Raw genomic sequence first — 21106 nt, 5'->3', positions numbered from 1 at the left:
TTTTTTTTTTTTTTTTTTTTTTTTTTGGTTTTTTCGAGACAGGGTTTCTCTGTGTAGCCCTGGCTGTCCTGGAACTCACTCTGTAGACCAGGCTGGCCTCGAACTCTCGAACTCAGAGATCCACCTGCCTCTGCCTCCCAAGTGCTGGGATTAAAGGCGTGCGCCACCACCGCCCGGCTGTTCATGTCTTAATCAGTACACACACACACATCACACACATACACACATGTACACACACACACATACACACGCGCCACTATTGGCTATGTCCTTCCTTTGTGTGCTAAGATTACAGACATGCAACAGCTTCTCTGGCTCTGAGTCCCTACTTTAAGACAGTGGAGAACATTTTGAAGACAGGCACAATGGCACATACCCCTATGATTCCAGTGCCTGGCAGGCTGAGGCAGGTGGATTTCAAATTTAAGGACAACATATGCGACATAGCAAGTTCCAGATCAGCCTGGCTACAAAAACAGAACAGAGGGGTGGGGGAGGTGCATGAGAACGGGATGAACTTAGATGAAGAGAGTACTCTGCCAGAACAGCACACCATTAACTGAAATGGACCAACAGTTAATGGGAAAGTATTGACGTCTCTAAGCTCTTATAAAACTCATATGCAAATTGACAACTGGCAGGCTTCCAGGAAAAGAGCCAGATAACAGAAGTAATTGCATAAGCTAGGAGCAGGCAAGGCAATATAGGCTCTGAGTCTTTCCCCCACATGAATAAGGTTGCACTTTAACCTGGTGACCTATGATCCCGGAAGCATGAGTAGGGCCAGGTTCAACAGTAAATCCTTTACCATGCATGCTTGGACTGATAGTGAATCTGCTACATGGAAACAGAAACTTGCTCAGAAGATTGCTTTTCACATAGGCACTTGGGGATGTCTTACATAGAGCAAGTCTACTTAGGGTATTAGTGTTAGCTGGATGCTAGTGGTCTACACTGTCTTCTCACACAAGGTTCATCTCCTAAGGATCCATCTCACGTGAATGTCTGACACTGACAGGTTGGAAATGAAGTGGAAACACTGAACATTCAGATGACCTCCCTGTTTAAGGAGCTTCAAGAGGCGCACACAAAACTCAGTGAGGCTGAGCTGATGAAGAAAAGACTTCAAGAAAAGTAACTCATTTAATTTCATTTCATGATTTATTAAGTGTGTTACTATATCAAAACAGTTTTGTTCCTGTATTACTGACTAAAACAAAAACAAAGACATGATATATATATATATGGTTAAGAAAAAAGAAACTTTAGTGTTGGTGTGTACTCCTAAAGTCGTTGTCACACAAGTCATGAGGGCACGAGAGGATTTGTGCTGTGAAGAGCACCAGCCTCTGACCCTTGTGCAGAGCTACACTCTACATATAGCATTGTGATGTGAGAGATTTACAGTACTTGGCATTAACACCCTGCACACAGCTATAATTTGGTTTTTAATATTATTCCACTCAAGTTGACTTTCTGGTCTCTTAAGAGATGCTCAGGGGCTTTCCTTTTCTCTTACTGAATCTTCATTAGAAATCAGAGTCTGTAACGGACAGACCTTAGATTCTGAAGGGTGCCCAGGGATTTTGCTGTAAGATGCACTTTAGTTCACTACCAGGTTGGGTTAAAATTCCACCATATTTAAAATGTCCTACCACATGGCGGGAGGAAGCAAAACAAAAGCAAACAGGAAGCAAAGAACAAAGTCTTTATTTTGCCTTCAAAATTCCTGTAGCCCTACCACACTCTGTGCTTGATGTCCTTCTGAGGATTTGTGTGGAAGTCAGGGAGAGTGACAACACGTCATGGAATCTTCATCTTTTTCAGGTGTCAGGCTCTGGAAAGGAAGAACTCTGCAACCCCATCAGAGCTGAATGAAAAGCAAGAGCTCCTTTACAGTAACAAGAAGTTAGAGCTTCAGGTGGAGAGCATGCGCTCCGAAATCAAGATGGAGCAGGCTAAGACAGAGGAGGAGAAGTGAGTGTGGGCTCGGGCATGCGCAGGGGCAGGGCAGCAGCTCACCCAGAAGGGGAAGGACAGCTGGCCAAATACAGACCGGAGGGAGGGCCTGAATGAGAGTCGTGGCATAAAATCCGTTTTGCCATCTGGACTAGACATCTAGGAGACTCCTGAGGAGAATTAAATTTTTGAGTTGTATTTTAGCAAAAATATGAAAATCATTTTTATTCTATCTTTTGAGAGAAAGACAGTCTTTTGGAAGATACCATTTTCTTTGAGAATAAGAAAAATGCTGATATGTGGTGGCTGTAGTTTCATTTCTGTTACGTGATAAAATAGCCTGACAGAGCAACTTAGTGGACAGAGAGTTTATCTTAGCTTATAGTCCATGGTCCCACCCCTTATTGGGAAGAAGTCAAGGTGCCCTGGGCTGGAAGCTGCCATTCATATCATGCCCTCAGGCAAGAGCAGAGAAAAGTGAATGCTTAGTTCTCAGCTTGCTTTTCCTACTTCCACTGTTTAGTTTTGTTGTTTTTCTGAGAAAGGATTTCTCTGTGTATCACTGGCTGTCTCAGAACTCACTCTGTAAACCAAGCTGGCCTCAAACTCACAGATCCACCTGCCTCTTACACCCTAGTACTGGGATAATCTAGAACCTTAAGCTAGGGACTGGCGGGTGTCACTCGCTTTCATGTGGCAGATCAACCTACATGGGTAAAGGCAATCCAGACAGTCCTCCACAGACAGGCCCACAAGCCAACCTGATGAAAGCAGTCTCTCACTGACACTTTTCTCAGGTTGTGTCAAGGTGAGAGCTAAACATTGGTGGGATGAAAAAAACAGAGATTTTTCTACTTGAGTTTTCAAAGTTTGTTAGGGAGACAAGAGGATGGGTTTCTGTGATATTTCCCTCATTATTCCCTTTTTAATATCATATTTTAATAGATCCAGGTTGGCCACTCTGCAGGCAACGCACAACAAGCTCCTTCAAGAACATAACAAAGCGCTGAAAACAATTGAAGAACTAACCAAACAACAGGTATTTATAGAAAAAGGTACTTCCATAGCCCGGAGGGGTGGAACCATTGAATATTATATGTACAAAAAAACATTGCATAGTTCCTCAACTAAGTCTACTTTCAAAAATCACTTTGCAGTTTATCAATTGCAACAGAGTTATAGCTTTTCGCTCTGGGCCTGTATATAAAACGTGACTTGTGTATGAAGGGTGCTGATGTCAACCAGGCAGGGCATGGACTTTTCCTTCTTCCCGAGGGTGTATCTGTAGGAGAGCTGAGAGCCCGGGCTCCTTGTCCACAGTGTACAGGGAAACAACTGGCTATGGCCATCTGCTGAATGAGATTGTACAAGGGCATCTTGCCTGCTGGAAGTGAACTTGGAACCCTGGGTTTACAGCATTTAATTTAAATTAGTAACAATGTTCAACATGGTATAAAATCTACAGACCATGGAGTCCTTGAATTAAGTCTCCATTTATGAGGCTATAAATATTCTTATAAATATGCTTTGTTCCCCTTCCCCCTCCTTTTTACTGCCTCCTTCCCACCTTCAGGGGATATTCCTTAGTCCTTCATTCCTATAACAGGGAATAAACCTAGGGCCTCCTGCTTGTTAGGCAAATGTTCTAACATTGAGCTACACCCTCCTCTGCCTTTGCCTCTTACAGGGTCTCAGAGTTACTTGAGCAGACCTTGAACTTGCAAGCCTTACTGCCTCAGTCTCCTGAGTAGTTACAATTGCAGGCCTCTGCCATAAGCCCATGTTTTCATTTCCTTTTCCAGAAGGGATGGGGTGTAGGTGGTGATGTCCACATACATATTGGCGTGTGCATGTGGAGGCCAGAAATTGATGGTTGGTAGTTTTGGAGACAGGCCACCTTAGTTGAGGCTCTCTCTTATTGAAGCTTACCAATTAGCTAGGCTATCGGACCAGCAAACCAGGGACCCTCCTGTCTCTGGATCCCCAGGACTAGGGTTGCAAGCAAGAGTCATCATATCTGGCTTTTAGATGGGCGCTGAGGATCTGAACTCAGGTCCTTATACACACAGCAAGCACTTTAGTGACTGGATAATCTCCCAGGCCTTTTTAACTTCATTTAAAAAAAGAAAAGAATTTTATAACTCTCTTAAACCTATAGCTTCAAAAAAACTCATTTATTTATTTATTTATTTATTTACTTATAGAAAGAGTCTTTAGTGGCCTTAGCTAACCTAGAACGCACTACATAGACAAGGCTGGCCTTGAACTCAGAATTCTACCTGCCCCTGCTGCCTCCAAATTCCTGGAATTAAAGGTGTGAGCTGCAATGCTCACCAAGGACCTTATCTCTTTTTAATGTATCCCTTTTAAATGTAAACATGTTTACAAAGTAACAAGATAAATAGTAGTATTCATGTCTCACTCTCATCAGAGTAGGCTTGTTCCCATTTTATCTGGTGTTGATGTGTGCTGAGACCTGAACTCATCTACTGGGAACTACTGGGAACAGTGCTATTCTCAGTGTTACCTTTTAAGAAAGTATTTTAGAATGCTCTTATTCTCTTACTCTCTTGCCTCTAGCTTCTCTTCTGTCCCCTCGCCCCTTCCCTTCCCTTCTTCCTTCCCTACACTCCCCTCCCCTCCCCTCCCCTCCCCTCCCCTTCCCTTCCCTTCCTCCTCTCTCCACGTGGTCATGGCCAGCCTCCACTTCTCTCCTCTCTCTCCACCATCTTCTCCCGTTTCTCTCCCTATCTTTGCCCTCTGCCCTGAATAAACCCTTTGGAAAAAAAAAAGAAAAAGAAAAAGAAAGTGTTTTAGCTGAGGAAATGATTACTGCCAAGTCACAATTGACTACAACTTCCTGAATGAATTGTCACAGCTGAGTAACAGGCTGGAGCTGACAGTTCTTAAGTGTAAACCTTTGTATTTTCCTAAAATAGGCTGCATCAGTTCCAAGCCATTCCTAGAATGAAGTTATATTTTTCAGGCGGAAAAGGTGGACAAGATGTTGCTACAAGAGCTCAGTGAGAAGCTGGAGCTGGCGGAGCGGGCGCTGGCATCCAAACAGCTCCAGATGGACGAGATGAAGCAGACCATCGCTAAGCAGGAGGAGGACCTGGAGACCATGGCTGTCCTCAGGGCTCAGGTGAGATGTTGTCTAGAACCTAAGCTGAGTGACGATACCCTGTGCAGATTTCAAGTGTGAGGATGGCAGTGCTTAACATAACAGTGATTTTTTTTGTGTTCTTTCTACCAGTTTCTTTTCTTCTTGTTCTGTTCCGTTTTGTGGATAGTCTCACTGTTTAGTTCTGGCTGACTTAGAATTTACTCTGTAGACCAGATTGGCCTTGAACTCACAGATCTGCCTGCCCCTGCTTCCCAAATGCTGGGATTAAAGATCTGTACCACCATGCCTACCCAATAGATTTTTTATTTAAAAAAAACAAAAAAAAAAACCAAACTTTTAAATGAAAGCCAGGCATGGTTGTGCACACCTGAATTTTCAGCACTTGAAATAAAGGCAGGGAAATTAATAGTTCAAGGCCAGTCTTAGACTCCCCAGTAATAGTACTGCATGTATTTTTTAGTTTATACTGTTTATTATAAATGGTGTTTTGGGGAAAGTGGGGTTTTTTTTTGGGGGGGGGGGTTGTTTGTTTGTTTGTTTGTTTTGGTTTTTGTTTTGTTTTGTTTTGTTTTGTTTTTTTGAAACAGGACCTCAAAAAACAAGCTAGCCATAATTTTGCTATGTAGCCAAGGATGGCCTTGAACCCTTGATCTCTCTGCCTCTACTTTCCAAATACTAGGATTACAGGCATGTTACCATGCCTAGCTTCATATAGGTCTTTTTCTTAAAAGTTGCTATTAAATAGAAATACTAGACACAAATTAAAAAAAAAAAAAAAAGATCAAGTGTGATAGCATTTACTTGTGATCCCAGTGCAGAAATCCCTGAATTCCCGGGCCAGTCAGTCTAGCACACTTGGGGAGTTCCAGGCCAGTGACAGATGCTATCTCAAAAACCACAGTGGATGGCACCTGAGGACATCTGAGGTTGTCCTCTAGCCTTTCCATGTACATGTTCATATATGAACCCACACACACACAGATGTACATACACACATACATACATACATACATACACAGAGAGAGAGAGAGAGGGAGAGAGAGAGAGAGAGACAGAGAGAGTGGGGGGGATGTTTCATCATTAAGTACATTACTTATTTTTTTAAAGATTTAATTATTTATATGAGTACACTGTGGCTGTCAGACACACCAGAAGAGGGCATCAGATCCCATTACAGATGGTTGTAAATCACCATGTGGGTGCTAGGAATTGAACTCAGGAAGAGCAGTCTGTGCTCTTAATCTCTGAGCCATCTCTCTGGCCCCGTACATTACTTATTTTAAAATTAAATAAACACTACCAGTTTATCTTACAAAATACATAACCAGAATTCTCTCAGGAGGACCCCAATGTCTTTACATCCTTGTGTTTTTTACTAAAAAATGATGCCAGGGTTTCTATGCTACCTGAGGGCTCATTAGCACCAGCTGCTCATTGTGGACAAACCCCACAGAGTGGAGTTTGTGCCTGTGGCTTTAATGTCATTGCTACAGGAGCATCATGGATCCTGTCCCCTGGAGCCTTGTCTTCCCTTGGGTAGCCCACATTGCCGGGTTTTCTGCCCTGTGGTCTTGAGTCTGTGTCATGACTGTGCATGGATGTTGGTTTGGGTAGATGCTCTCATTCATTCAGCAACTCTGGCATCTGCACAGATGGATAGCACAGACTCCACATCACAGAAGTGAGTCTCCACTGTGATTATTCACCATGCACCATAAGATGCTGCACCACCCAGAAATGAAGGAACCCTCCTAAAATGGGGTGTGTGTGTGTGTTGTGTGTGTGTGTGTGTGTGTATATCATATCTTTTGCTAATTATAGTTTTTTGAGACAAGATGTCACTATGTAACACAGGCTGGTCCCAAACTCATGACCCTTTTATGTTAGCTACCCAAATGCTAGAAAGCAGGTGTGTACTACTATTTGAGGCTTAGATTTTATTTCCTTTAAACACTAATAGATAATATAGCCCAAAGCCATGAAATCCAAAGGTGAGTTTTAAACATGATAAGCTGAAAACTTGGCACCAGGGGACTGGAGAGGTGGCTTAACATGTACAGCTCTTGCAGAAAAACTACCTTCAGTTCCCAGCAAGCAACCAGGTCAGGCAGCTCTCAAACCCCTGTAACTCCAGTTGCAGGGAACACAACACCCTCTTCTGGCCTCTGCAGGTACTGCACACATTGCACACATGAACACAAGAACATATACATACACAAAATAATAATCTTTAAAAAAAAAAAAAGACACCTCGGCACCCAGTACAGTGATATATGTGTGCCATCTTTAGTACTCAGAAGGCCGACAAACACATGGCCACAAGTCTGCAGTGAATCTGGGCTACATATTGAGCTCCAAGCCACTTAGGACTATATAGAGAGACATTGCCTCAAAAACATAAAACAAAACAGGACTGGAGAGATGGCTGAGTGGTTGATAGCTTAGTGGCTACTCTTCCAGGTGATGTGGGTTCAATTCCCATCACCTACACGGCAGCTCATGCTGTCTGTGGCTTCAATTCCAGGGGACCTGACACCCTCACACGAGCATACATGCAGGCAAAACACCAATGCACATGAAAATAAATAAGTCTTTAAAAAAAATACAGCAAAAGAAGATTTTAAACAATGTTCAGATCACCTTCATTCACTGGGAAATTGTTTTATGTTATAATTTGAGAATAACTTGAGAATAATAATATTATTCTGATAATAGTTTTCTGTTTTTCTATGTGACAAATTAAGCTGCTATGTGACAAATAGCAGCTAAAATAGAAACAAACATTTGTCATTTCAAGTACAGATTCTATGACTGAAGAATCCAGGAACAGCTCAGTAAAGGTGTTCTGGCTCAGAGTCTCTCATGAGGCTGTACCAGAAATGGACTTGGCAGGCCATTTCCAAGGTGACTTAGTCACATGACTGTCAGAAGGCCTCCTTATGTGAGCCTCTCCAGATACATGGCATGGCAGCTGGCCTCCTCCAAAGCAAGTGATCCAGAAGAAAATAAGGCGTGAGCCACAGTGCCTAATGATGTAGTTTCAGAGTCTACTCCCACCCCTCTGTAGCATCTTGGTATGTATACTAATAGGGCTGGCCCTACTGTGGGGATAGACCACAGAAGAATTTCTCTACCAGGACATGAAGATCACTGGAGCCACCCACAGTGGGCTGGTGACCCCACGTATACAGGAGGTGGCTTGATACATGCAGGAGTCCAGGAAAATAAGGCCTCTATCTAGGTTCAAACACTGAGGTCACTAAACAGTTCTTTTTCGATACAGTCTTGCCATGTAGCCCAGGCTAGGCTACAACTCAACATCCTCTTGCCTCTGCCTGTGGAACACTTAAGATTACAGGCCTGTGCTACCATGCTCAGGCAGATTTTCCTAAGACTAAGGACTATTAAGCTCATTAGAAAAGTGACAAGTTTATATTTCCAGAACTTTTTAAGACAGAGTCTTGCTGTGTAGCCCAGGACTTGACAGACATGAACATAGACCTGAACAAACATGTGAATCCCCTGCCTCCATCACCCATGCTGATTCTGAGGACTTTTGATGAGGTAAAAGAAGCCACCTAGATAAGACCTCACACATGTCTGGAACACAGCAATTAATGTGTGTGTGTTTATTTTAAACGTAGCTTAAGACCATCATTCTGGTAAGCCATTTGCTATCTGTTATTCCTGAATACAATTGTTAAAAAGAATATTTTATTGAATTCATGATTCATGCATCCCTTAAGCCTTTTGCCTCAGCTCAGTTTGAGGGTCCCCATCATTTAAAGCACCCACATACACACAACTTGTATCTGCTGTTTAATGCATTGGAAAGCCCTGACTTATACCTATTCACGACAGAAGTCTCAGTCATTCCCAAAGCCTGCCTACAGGTGCAGCATGGACCCTGATCTCAAGTCAGGGTCAGAGCATCCCTGAATCTATGCTCATCTCCATGGTAACTTAACTTTTCCCTCTCACAGATGGAGGTGTACTGTTCAGATTTTCATGCTGAGAGAGCAGCAAGAGAGAAGATTCATGAAGAAAAGGAACAGCTGGCCTTGCAGCTTGCAATTTTGCTGAAAGAGAACAATGAGTTTGAAGACGGAGGCAGGTAAGAGAAAGCAAGGAGATGGGCGCACAGGCCAGCGCTGCGGAGGGACGGTGTGCAGGCCGTGTCCTTACACAGGCCAGCGCTGCGGAGGGATGGTGTGCAGGCCGTGTCCTTAGCACACTCTGTGAAAATAACATTCTGTGTCTCAGTATCTTACCTGGCTTTTAAATTAGCTGTCTTAAAAAAAATACTTACCAAATACTAACTTTAAAATTTTACATTTACTTTCTTACTTTGTTTGTTTGTGTGTGTGTGTATGTTTTGAAAACCAGTCATACCCTTTAACCCAGACTGGTCTAGAAAGTGCTACTGCATGCAGGCCTCAACCTTGTCCCCCTGCCTCAGTCTCTGGAGTGCTACTTGGGACTATAGACATATGCCATATGTCTGGCTAAAAATTATTGGGAGTGGTCTCAAAATATTTTAAATGGAAAATAAAATAACACAAGTATTATATATGCCATTCTAAATGAACTGTTTCTTTCATTTGCTTCAAGTATTTTTTTAATTTTCTTTAAACAACTGTGATTATATTTACTTATGTGTGGGGTATGGATGCCTGGCATGATTTTGTGTGTGGAGATCAGAGGACAATTTGCAGGAATCAGTTCTCCTCTTCTGCCATGTGGGTCCCAAGGAGTGAGCTCAGGCTTGTCAAGAAATGCCATTCCCAGCTCAGCGATTGCACCCGCCCCAAGTCCTTTTTATCAAAGATCTAAAAGGAGTCATGGCCAAAGCTGGTCTCTATTTGTCACACTTAAGTACACCCCTGTCCCCCTACTTTGTAAAAACAGGAATTTGATAAGTAACCATGCATCTGCATTATAATTTTACATATCAATATGTGCACAAATCCCTACATTATATTTTTAACCAACTTTTTGGATTTATTTATGTGTGAGTGCTTTGCCTGCATATCTGTATGTATAGCACATGCATGCCTCATGCCAGCAGAAGTCAGAAGAGGACATGCAATCCCCTGAACTGGAGTCACAGACTGTCATGAACATGTCATATGTGGGTGCTGGGAACCAAACTCAGGTCATCTGTTAGGGTATAAGTAACCTTAACTGCTGAGCCATCTCTCCAGCTCCCAACATGGTGTTTTTTAAGGAAGATAATACTAACTTTTTTTTCTGTGTTTAAGTTACAAAATGATCATTATAGATATTGTTCTGCAATTTAATTTATATTATATGATTGTGAACTCTGATGCAGATTTAATTCATTTCTTTTTATAAATGAGGAGTTTTTTCTCTTAACAAATGAAATAATTTGTTCTATTTAATTGCTTTGTAATGTCTTGATCCAGAAATGTCTTGCCACTTTCTCTGACCTACTTTGCTATCAATAAAGAGTTTGGTAGCTGGGCAGTGGTGGCACAGGTCCTTAATCCCAGCACTTGAGCATCAGAGACAGGTGGACACCTGAGTCTCCAAAGCAAGTTCCAGACAGCCAGGGCTACACAGGAAAAAAAAAAATGTCATTAAAAAGGGGGGGGAGGGGGCTGAAGAGATGACTCAGCAGTTAAGAGCACTGGCTGCTCTTCCAGAGGTCCTGAGTTCAGTTCCCAGCAAGATCTGGTGCCCTCTTGTGGCAGGTGAATATGCAGGCAAACACTGTATACATAATACATCTTAAAAGAAAGGAAGAAAGAAAGAAAGAAGAAAAAAAGTAGAGTTGGGTTATACAGCCCAACTTAGTGTCTTGATCACATTCTGTCCTGGTACTACTAGTAGCTAAAAACCCAGTTAGTCTTGTGTTCTGGGTGGTTACTTTGTTGTATAGTACTGAGGGTTTCAGCGCCTTGTGGACGCTAGGCAAGCACTCAGCCCTGCTCTGTATCCTCAGACAGGGTCAATCAGTGTTGTGTTCAGCCTTGTGTTTTTGACTTGTTTCCCAAGCTCACCCTTCTGTTGGCTGCTTGCCAGGTGCCCTGTTGCTGGGCTATAGAACATCACAGGTGTCTTGCTTTTGATCCCAGCAGGCAGTCCCTGATGGAAATGCAGTGCCGGCATGGGGCAAGAAGAACCAGTGACTCTGACCAGCAGGCTTACGCGTTTCAAAGAGGTGAGTCACCTATGAGCTAGGGTTTCAGGTTACATTGTAGAGAACGACTCCTTAATTAAACCAGTCAATACTGTTTCCCCAGAATCCCAGTTCTGATAGCCTCTCATTTCATTCAGCCCAGACTCTCCACCAGCCAGGTAGTACCACAGCACTGTTAGCTGATCCGAATCACCCTCTCCAACTCATCCTGGACCTCTGTTTGCCTTCACTGGGAGGGTTTGCTTCACTTTATTTTGTTTGTGATGCTAGATTCTCATGAAATGCTAGACAAGTCCAGGTCTGAAGAATTGTGTAGTGCTAGATTTTATTATGTGGTGGTATCAGTACATGGGTAACAATGTTCTGTAATTTATACTAAGTTATCGAAGGGGAATTATTATTCTTGATTTTTCATACAAAAAAATTTCAAAGAGCTAACATAGCTAGGAAAAATGTTAATGGCAGTGCTCTACTGTAACAAGATGTCATCTTAAACTTCACAGACATAAAAAAGTTTCCCAAGTACTAGACCAGCCTAAGGGGCCTTCACAGTCTGTTCTGCTTTGGTTTCTGTTGCTCTGATAAGAAGACAAGGGGAGGGCTTATTTTAACTCACAGGTTATTTATCGTCCATCATTACAGGAGAGACAGTCACACCACATCCACAGTCATGCACATCTGCATGTCATTTTGTATTTCCTGTCTGTCCCTCCTCCCCACGCCCCCCAGCAAGGTCTTCTAAAGATTTATTTATTTATTATATATGAATACACTGTAGCTGTCTTCAGACACACCAGAAGAGGGCATCAGATCTCATTACAGATGGTTGTGAGCCACCATGTGGTTGCTGGGATTTGAACTCAGGACCTCTGGAAGTGTAGTCAGTGCTCTTAACCACTGAGCCGTCTCTCCAGCCCCCAGCAAGGTCTTCTTATAGGAAAGCAAGTAAAAATAAGTTTAGCAGCCAAGTGTTGTGACTCGTAACCCTCGTGTATGAGAGACTGGAAGACTGAGAAATCCAGGCCAGCCTGGGCTAGTCTATCCCAATAAATAAATAAATTAATTAATTAAAAAGAAATCAATCAATCAAAGATTAGTATACATATATGAACATATCACAATGAAACCCACTATTTTGATAATGAATATGCATTGATAAAGGAACAAGAGAGATGAATACTCCGTGGTCTTCCAGAGGGCCAAGTTCAGTTCCCAGCACCTAGAACATAGGCAGCTCACATCTGCCTGTAACTACAGCTCTAGGGGATCTGACTCCCCCTTCTTGTTTCTGCAAGCACCTGAACACACATAGCACACATGAATAAAAAATAATAACTCTTTTACACATCTGAGTATATACCGATTAAAAACAAGACAAAAATCCTAAATCACAAAATAAATCCAAACAGTAAACATATGCATCCTTGGAGCATGCAAAGGACAGAGCCCAGGGCCAGACATACTATTGACCAGGGGCATTTTCAGCATCAGTAGGTGAAGGCTAGCCTGTCTCAAAAAATGGCATAACATAAAGATAACTACAAGTCAACCTGGGGCCTCCACGTGTGTATACACAGGTGAGCATGTCCACACACACACATGTGCATACAGACATCTATACAACTTACCCACCCCTACACAAACCTCTTGCTTCAGTAGTAGCATGCTTGCTTAACATGTCTAAGGCCCTAGTATGACCCTCGGTAGTACGAATGCATCAATAAATGTCTTAAATTTGTTTGCCACAAGCCATCTGTTATTAACCTTGCATATCATAAATTTAAGTAATGTACTTTGAAGAAAACAAATGTTAAAGGACTTTTTTTGGTCTTACTAAAAAAATAAAAACAAGACACTTCGGGAGCTGAGCCATCTAGTCAGCTAAGACTAAAAAGTCAAACGTTTATTCCAAACAGGTCAGGTCACAGAGAGGCCCCGGAAGCAGAAGCCCTTGACAGCATCAATGGAATGTTTATTGATCAGAAGATCTATTTAGGGTTGGGATTCATTTCAAATATGTTTTGTAACGAGCAGCATGACAGTGCAAACATGTGGAAAGAGGAGGCTGCTCACAGTAGGCCAGAGGTCAGCATCAGGGTACCCTTGAGCCCAAATACACTTGCAGTGACCTACTGCCACCTTCTAAAGGTCCACAGCCCTGTAATTGTGCTGCACCTGAGATCAGTACAGGAGCCACTGGAAAGGTGCTTCGTACCTAACAGAACAGGGCCTGGCTGCAGCACCAAGGGCCCTCAATCCTGTGGGACCCCTGGAGCCTGAGGCTGTATCTGCTACATCTCCACCTGGCTTCCACATCTCATGGATAGCCCAGCACAGAGCAGTACTTTACAGTCCTGGGGGATTCTCCATCAACTGAATAAAGAGATTGCTGTCTGCTTCTGAGAAAAGCATGTCCTTCCAAGAAGAGCCCTCCCCAGTTCTCTCATCGTCCCCTCTTTGGTTTATACCCTCATCTATGTCTTACTCTCTTGTGCATTTCAGTCTCAGTAGACCATGTCTCGTCCTGTTCCTAGAAGTGGAACTATGCTTTCACAGACCTTGAACTTGAGGTGCGATTTAAGAAACAAACACTAGTTTAGACTTCTCTGTGTTCACAGTAATGGTTTCCATTAGTGACCCAAATGCATTTGTACCCTATGTGAGTCTGATTTTTAATTCGTACATTATAACCATCCATTACTAAGTCCAGGCCGACATGCTCTTGAGATGGAGCTGACTAACGGCACATGTCATTTCTTGTTTCCTCCCAGGAGCCGAGGACATGAGCTGGCAACACGGGCAGCAGCCTCGCAGTATTCCGATTCACTCGTGCCCCAAGTGTGGGGAGGTCCTGCCCGACATTGACACGCTTCAGATCCACGTGATGGACTGCATCATTTGAGTGTTCAACTCCCCAAAGCTGTTGGTAAACGCCACATTTCTCCTCCAACACTTGTACTTCTGTCTGGTTTATTGTCACACAAATATTTTTGCCACACTATCCTTATTTCTGGAGAAAGAAAAATGTACCCCGCCTAAGGAGAGCATCTTCTGGATGGACAGGAAGTCACAAAGAAGAATCTAATTACCACCCTTCCAATAAGAGAGTCAGTGTTTTTATGTTCTGCTCATGAGAGTCGCTGAGAGCAGCCAGTTAGAATGGGGACACCATGTGACCAAGCTCATGAAATGATGTGTGAGATCCTGTAAGAGCCAAGAAATTGAAATGGCTCCATTTCATGGCTCCATTGTTTTTCTAGGTAAATCTTCACCCATCAGGCATCTTGTTCCGTGTGTAATTATGTAGAAGTTACATATGGCTCTTTCTGACTGAACACTGTGGTATCTGTTGATACCAGGACAAATGAGAGCTGGGAATGCAGCTCTGGACTGGAGTACTTCCCTACAGCTGTTCAGTGTGACGTGACCTTCAGTCTTTCTTTATACTGGAGGGGAATAGACTAGTACAGTACAGAGTTTAATTTTTAAAAGAACAGCTATTTTCTTCGCAGATGAAGTAGCAGCTTACAAACATCAGTTATTACAAAGTAAACTTTTGTGACACGTCTGTTCCACTGCTCATACAAGACCAGCCACACTGTAGTGTGTATATCCTGTATTAAGCTCAGTAGACTTAATATAAGCTTAATACTGAGATGTTTTGATCATGATAAGAGGGCCAGTCCATGTTGGAATGAGATTCCTGATAAAAAGGTAAACAGAGCCATGCTTGCTGGTGCATAACACACCTGCAATTCCAGCACATAGGAGACCGAGGCAGGAGATTGCCAGCTCATAGCCAGATCGGTCTACACAGAATAAATGGGGATTTGCCATACTTTGTGTTTAAAAAGTTAACAAGAACTAAACAAGCCCAAAAGTAAACAGCATAGAGTCCTAAAACATTTAAGAAAGTTGTTCTGTGTTTACCATAGGACCTCTGGTTAAATACACACAGATGTGTATTTAAATAAAATCAAAATAGTTCATTCATCTCAATGGAACATAGTATTCAGATGACCGTTATCTTCATACCTGAGCAATTACCCTTTCCAAGACAGTAGAACACTGTACTGTTCATCAGTAGTTAGATTAGATCCCCCCTCAGACCCTGGGGACAATGTTTGCTAATGACATTTCTAAAATTACAATGATTTTTTTCTTCTTATTGTTTCTAGTATACATTTCTTTATTATTTTATACTGGATGAAGTAGGTTTCTATAGTATCCCAGATACAGGAGGAAACTAAACCATTTCACAATGAAGTTCCTGGGGAAATCCTTTTACTTTGTTCAAGTAAAATTATCTGATAAATCCAAACTGTGAAGTGAAAACTCAAATGGTCTTAATAGGACTATGACCAAAGCATTTGTTTGATCATGAAGAGGATTACAGATGAAGGCAAGTTCAGATTAAGACCGCTGGAGAGAGATCTATGCCCAGCATCTCCCACAGCAGCTCAGATACAGTGCGACCTAGGTTTCCATTCCCTGTGAGTGGGTAAGGCAAATGCATACACAGAGACAGTGAAGTGGTTTCCAGCCTTGAAAAAAAAGGGGATTATATCATTTGATGACATAGATGGACCTGGAGGACAGCATGTCAAGTGAAATAAGCCAGTCATAGATATCACATGATCTCAGTCACATGTGGACTCTAGAGAAACAGCTCGTAGATGTTAAGAGCTGAATAGTGGTTAGCAGGATAGGGGGGAAGGTGTAGGAAGGGTGGGATGCTGGTCAAAGGTTCGAAGTCTCAAGAGGAATACACTGTAGTGATCTGTACAGAATAGTGACTGTAATCATTTGTATATTAAGGCTATATCACCAGTTTAGTAAACAACTTGTAAACCCTCTGTGTGTTATCTGGTTTATTTAATCTACTATCTGCTCTAAGGCCTTGCTGCACGTTACTAGTCAGCACGCTACAAGTCAGAGGAGTTTTGTGCATGTTTTCTTTCTTTTCTTGTTTATCCTGGGTTTTCGAGACAGGGTGGCACTGTGTGGCCCTGGCTGTCCTAGAACTCATTTTGTAGACCAGCCTGGCTTCAAACTCACCTGCCTCCCTCCTGAGTGCTGGAACTAAAGGCATGTATCACCACACCTGGCTTATGCATGTTACTGTCCTGCCTGGACAGTCATCACCCACATTTTAATAGCATGGTTATCTGCATATGTTAATCAGACTTTTGCTGCTGTGACAAAATATCTGACCGAAAATGGAAAAGGAAGAAAAGTCTCATATGTCTCAGTAGGTCAAAGGTTTCAAAGGTTTCTTATGGCTCAGTATGTCAAAGGTTCTAGTCCTTCCTGGTGGGAAGACTGTGGTGGAACTGGGCAGCTCACACCATGGGAGGCCAGGGAGCAGAGAGAGAAATGCCCAATCCCACTGGGCTCCCCACCTGCCAAATAGTACATTAAACTGTGTTTAATGTCAACCCTTTTCTCTCCAGAAACTAAGGAGAGAGGTACTAATCTCCAGGACACTTTGCAACACCAATCACACTGACAGTCAAAATTAGCGACTATCTGAGCAACTCTGAGCAACTCTGAGCAAAGCCCTCAGGTTGCCAGGGCAAGCACAGTAGCAACTCACCAGCCTCTCGTCCTTATTAACATTTGCTGTCTGTCCATTCAGCCGTCTATCTGTCCTTCCTTCCTTCCTTTTTCTGGTAATAATGGCCATCCTAACAGATGAGATGATATATTGTATCATTTGGCTTTGTGTTTTCCCAGTTATCTTGAGCCTTCTATATGCCTCTTGGACACCTATAAGTTGTTCTTTGACCATTTTAAAATTGTATTACTTGGTTTGTTGGGTTTTATCCTATTTATGGTGGCTGATACTTTGTACATTAACCACTTTGTGTACACGTGTACACACACACACACACACACACACACACACACACACACACACACACAGAGTTTGCTTTGCAAATATTTCCTATCATTCTATAGTTGGTCCTAATAACTGTTGATTATTTCTTTGTCCAGGCAGCCTTATTTTATTCTGATATAGTTGAGTTCCAGTTTCCTATTTTCATTTCTCTCTCTCTCTTTTTTGTTTTTTTCGAGACAGGGTTTCTCTGTGTAGCCCTGGCTGTCCTGGAACTCACTCTGTAGACCAGGCTGGCCTCGAACTCAGAAATCCACCTGCCTCTGCCTCCCAAGTGCTGGGATTAAAGGCGTGCGCCACCACTGCCCGGCCCATTTCTCTTCTTATATTTTTAATAAATAGCTAATAGTGAGTGATTGTTGAACACCCAGATTAAACAGAACATCTGTAGTTCCCAATCCAAGGCACAGGGAATATCACAAGAGGAAATCAGATGAAGAGGGGTGTGATGATATTCTGACCTCTGCACCCAGGAACTCAGCAAATGTGGATACCTGCACAATCCTACATAAGACAGGACACCCATGAAGATTCCCTCATAGATGAGGGAAGTGTTCTCAGTGTCCTACCCATCCTTGAACTTTTGACAGTTAATGTGTTCCCAGAGGAACAGGAGTCAGTCTTAGTGTAACACTGGTAAGTTGCCCACACATTACTAAGAACCCCCCTCTGCTCATGCAGGCAACCCTAGTGAAACTCAGTGGGATTTATTAAGATATGACCATCAGAGGAGGGTCAGTTGGAAAGGAGACCAGCAGGAAAGGGTGGGAACAAGGGAGTAATGGAGGACAAACCAGACACTGTATTCAGGCATGAAATTTTCAAGACACATTCTTTACTTATAAAAATTTCAAGATGTCAGTTCTAACTTTAATTCCAATCAAAATCCTGGCAAGCTATTTTGTGGATATCAACAAAGTAACATCTACATTTTAAATGGGAAGGTTTTATTATAAAAGACCTGAGATAACCAGTGCAGTATTGAATACTGAAGTCAAAGTCTTTGTTAAGTTTCTGGTTGTTGCTATTGTTTTGTTATTAAGTTGTATTCATTATTTATCGTGTGTGTATGTATGATATACATATATGTACATGTTTTTCAAATATTCTCAGGACACTGGAAAACTACAATGAACACTAGAGTATTGGCAATGAAAAAGACAAACAGTACAGAATGGCATGTCCAGAAAGAAGGAAGCCCACACAGATGCAGCCAACTAATACTTGATTAGATGGGGCCACATGAGGGGTGGGGCTTCAGGATGAAGACAGTTCATTGTCCTTCCTGCTCTGGCTGTTTTGGTCATTGGCTCCTCTTCTTCCCAGTTTCTGGCCTTATGCACCAGAGGCTCCCAAAACTCACTCTGTAGACCAGGCTGGCCTTCAATCCGCAGAGATCCACATGTTTCTGCCTCCCGAGTACTGAGATTAAAGTGTGTGTCGCCACCGAACCCAGCATCAAGCTCTTAATTTAAGAGGCATCTGGACTAGTTTCCAGAAAGTGTACAAACCACTGAAAAGCATATAAACAGTACATGTTTCCTAGAAGGGGAAAAAAACTCTACTAGATTATTATTTTCTCAAGAGGTCTGTGAGCACCTACCCCCTCCAGCACTACCCCCTGCTCCAAAAAAAAAATTAAGAACCATTATATGGTGTAGTTTCTAATACCACCACGTGGGAAGTTGAGACAGGAGGACTACCAGGAGTTCAAAGTCAGCCAGAGCAACACAGCAAATCAAAGCAAAAACAAATACAACCCTGCAATAGTTTAAGGCCGATGCGTGAGCCTCGGTTCTTCTAAAGAGAGTGAATGTGGCCTTTCCTCAGAGCCTCACATTGAAGAGGAGCAAGCTGCTCCTGGGCCTTCATCATTCTCTTAGTGCTATGCTTTAGATATGAAGTGTCTGCCTCAAAAGCTTCCTGTACTGGAGGCCTGGCCTCCAGGAGAAGCAATGTTCAGAAGAGGAGCTTTCAGCTCATGTGGATTAATCCACTGTGGAGCCCAGGTTTTAATAGACTACTGGGAGCCAGATGGTGTAGTGACAATTTTGGGATTTTGGCTTCTTTAAAAAACACAAAAATAAGCCAGGCGGTGGTGGCACACGCCTTTAATCCCAGCACTTGGGAGGCAGAGGCAGGTGGATTTCTGAGTTCGAGGCCAGCCTGGTCTACAGAGTGAGTTCCAGGACAGCCAGGGCTATACAGAGAAACCCTGTCTCGAAAAAAAAAGAAAAAAACACAAAAATACCTTATGATGTCTTGGTGTTGGAATATGGGGCTGCTTCAGCTGTAACAGCAGCTGACTATGGTTTCCCTCCCGCTGTGGTGGGGATGTGATTTTGCCAGCTGGTTTCCTGGATTTTGTGATGTTTGGAATTCTGGGGACTTTTTGGAGGGTATATAGATGCTAGAAACCTGGTGGGTTGTTGGTTGATATTGATCACAGTTTGTTAATTAGCTATATGCAAAGAAGAAACAAGAAGAAATTAGATATCCTGATGGCAAAGATCAAACTTGCCCCAAGGAACTAGGCTGCCTTTAAACAACAAGAAGTAATCTAATGATAATGTCACCCCATTTCTGACCCCTGACTTTATCCAGGGATCTCTTTCTTTTTTCTCCTTTATCTAGTGTTGGTGGGTTGAAAGGGTGAAAAAAAAAAAGGGTGGAGAAGGGCTGAAGAAAGAAGAACCCACAATGTAAACCAGCTACAGTGTAGTGGTGGCGTACACCTTTAATCTTAGCATTTGGGAGGCAGAAGCAGGTGGATTTCTGAGTTCAAGGCCAGCCTAGTCTACAGAGAATGTTCCAGGACAGCTGAGCCTACACAGAGATACCTTGTCTCAAAAAAACAAAACAAGCAAAAGACTACTGGGAGGGGTGGAACTGTGGAGGGTAGGGCCTAGTTGGAGGAAGTGGGTCACTGAGAGCAGGAACTTTGTTCTTGGCCTTCCGATATCCTGCTTCCCGCCTGCCATGAAATGAGCAGCTCTGCTCAGCCACGCTACACCTTTCCACCATGCTGTGCTTCGTCCACCATATCCTTCCACCATGGTCACCCTTATCAACCATACCTTTCTGCCTCACCCAGGACTAGGAGCCATAGAACCAAAATCCCTCCAGCCTTAGTCACCCATAGAACCAAAATCCCTCCAGCCTTAGTCACCTCGGGAATTTCTGGTTTGATGTTCACAGTCGGGATACCCCTAATTTCTTCTTTTTTTTTTAAAAAAAAAAAGATTATTTTATTTATGAGTACACTTTAGCTGTCTTCAGACACACCAGAAGAGAGCATCAGACCCCACTGGAGATGGTTGTGAGCCACCATGTGGTTGCTGGGCATTGAACTCACGACCTCTGGAAGAGTAGCCAGTACTCTTAACTGCTGAGCCATCTCCCCAGCCCTCTGATTTCTTCTTGAAATCCTGCCTGAAGTTGTCACAGAAATGAGAAGTCTAACATATACAGATATCATTCTAAAACCAAACGGTCCCTTAAACTTGACTTCCCATGTTCCCTGCTAAAGTGCATCACCTCAAGAAACAACCAGTCACATACGTCAGAAATGGATTGGCTAGCCTCCGTTTGACTTTCCTGTGCCCTCTTTCTCTCTCAATATCCCACATGCATTTGATTATGAATTTTCCCCCCAAAATCACTACCTCCTCTTTCCTCAAAATTGCCACTAAACCAATTGATGTAAGTTGCTTGGCTCTCCATGTCCATTGCTTGAGCACTTAGGTTGATACTGTTTCCTATTCCTGGGATCCCATGGGAAGCAATGGTTACCTGTAAAGTCACGAGGCAGGAAAGAACTAGAGAATACCAACAAGAACTGCTCTAACTATTGAAGTCTATCACTGAAATTTTCCCACTAGAATCACTCCTTATCCTGGGCCAGAAGCACAGGCTTTAATAACGACGAGATGGAGTTCATAAATGGAGCATTAATACT

General features: G+C 42.8%; 1 protein-coding gene across 3 annotated transcripts in view; it reads left to right on the top strand.

The window, feature by feature from the left end:
• The window catches only part of Optn (optineurin), a 45617-nt gene extending 29512 nt beyond the window's left edge, over nt 1-16105 (top strand). For 2 of the 3 annotated variants that reach the window (XM_028764893.1, XM_028764891.1), the window contains 7 exons: nt 1019-1134; nt 1828-1977; nt 2905-2998; nt 4946-5104; nt 9070-9200; nt 11185-11270; nt 14021-16105. In XM_028764893.1, the coding sequence (XP_028620726.1) occupies nt 1019-1134; nt 1828-1977; nt 2905-2998; nt 4946-5104; nt 9070-9200; nt 11185-11270; nt 14021-14151 (867 nt within the window). In that variant the 3' untranslated portion in view covers nt 14152-16105. The remainder of the gene's footprint in view (nt 1-1018; nt 1135-1827; nt 1978-2904; nt 2999-4945; nt 5105-9069; nt 9201-11184; nt 11271-14020) is intronic. The other variant, XM_028764892.1, reaches the window with a different exon arrangement.
• Nucleotides 16106-21106: the final 5001 nt, after the last annotated feature.

The sequence above is a fragment of the Grammomys surdaster genome, unplaced genomic scaffold (genome assembly GCF_004785775.1).
Source record: "Grammomys surdaster isolate TR1022 unplaced genomic scaffold, NIH_TR_1.0 146, whole genome shotgun sequence".
Taxonomy (NCBI): domain Eukaryota; kingdom Metazoa; phylum Chordata; class Mammalia; order Rodentia; family Muridae; genus Grammomys; species Grammomys surdaster.
The sequence above is the reverse complement of the archived record's forward strand: the minus strand, read 5'-3'. Positions and strand labels throughout refer to the sequence as shown.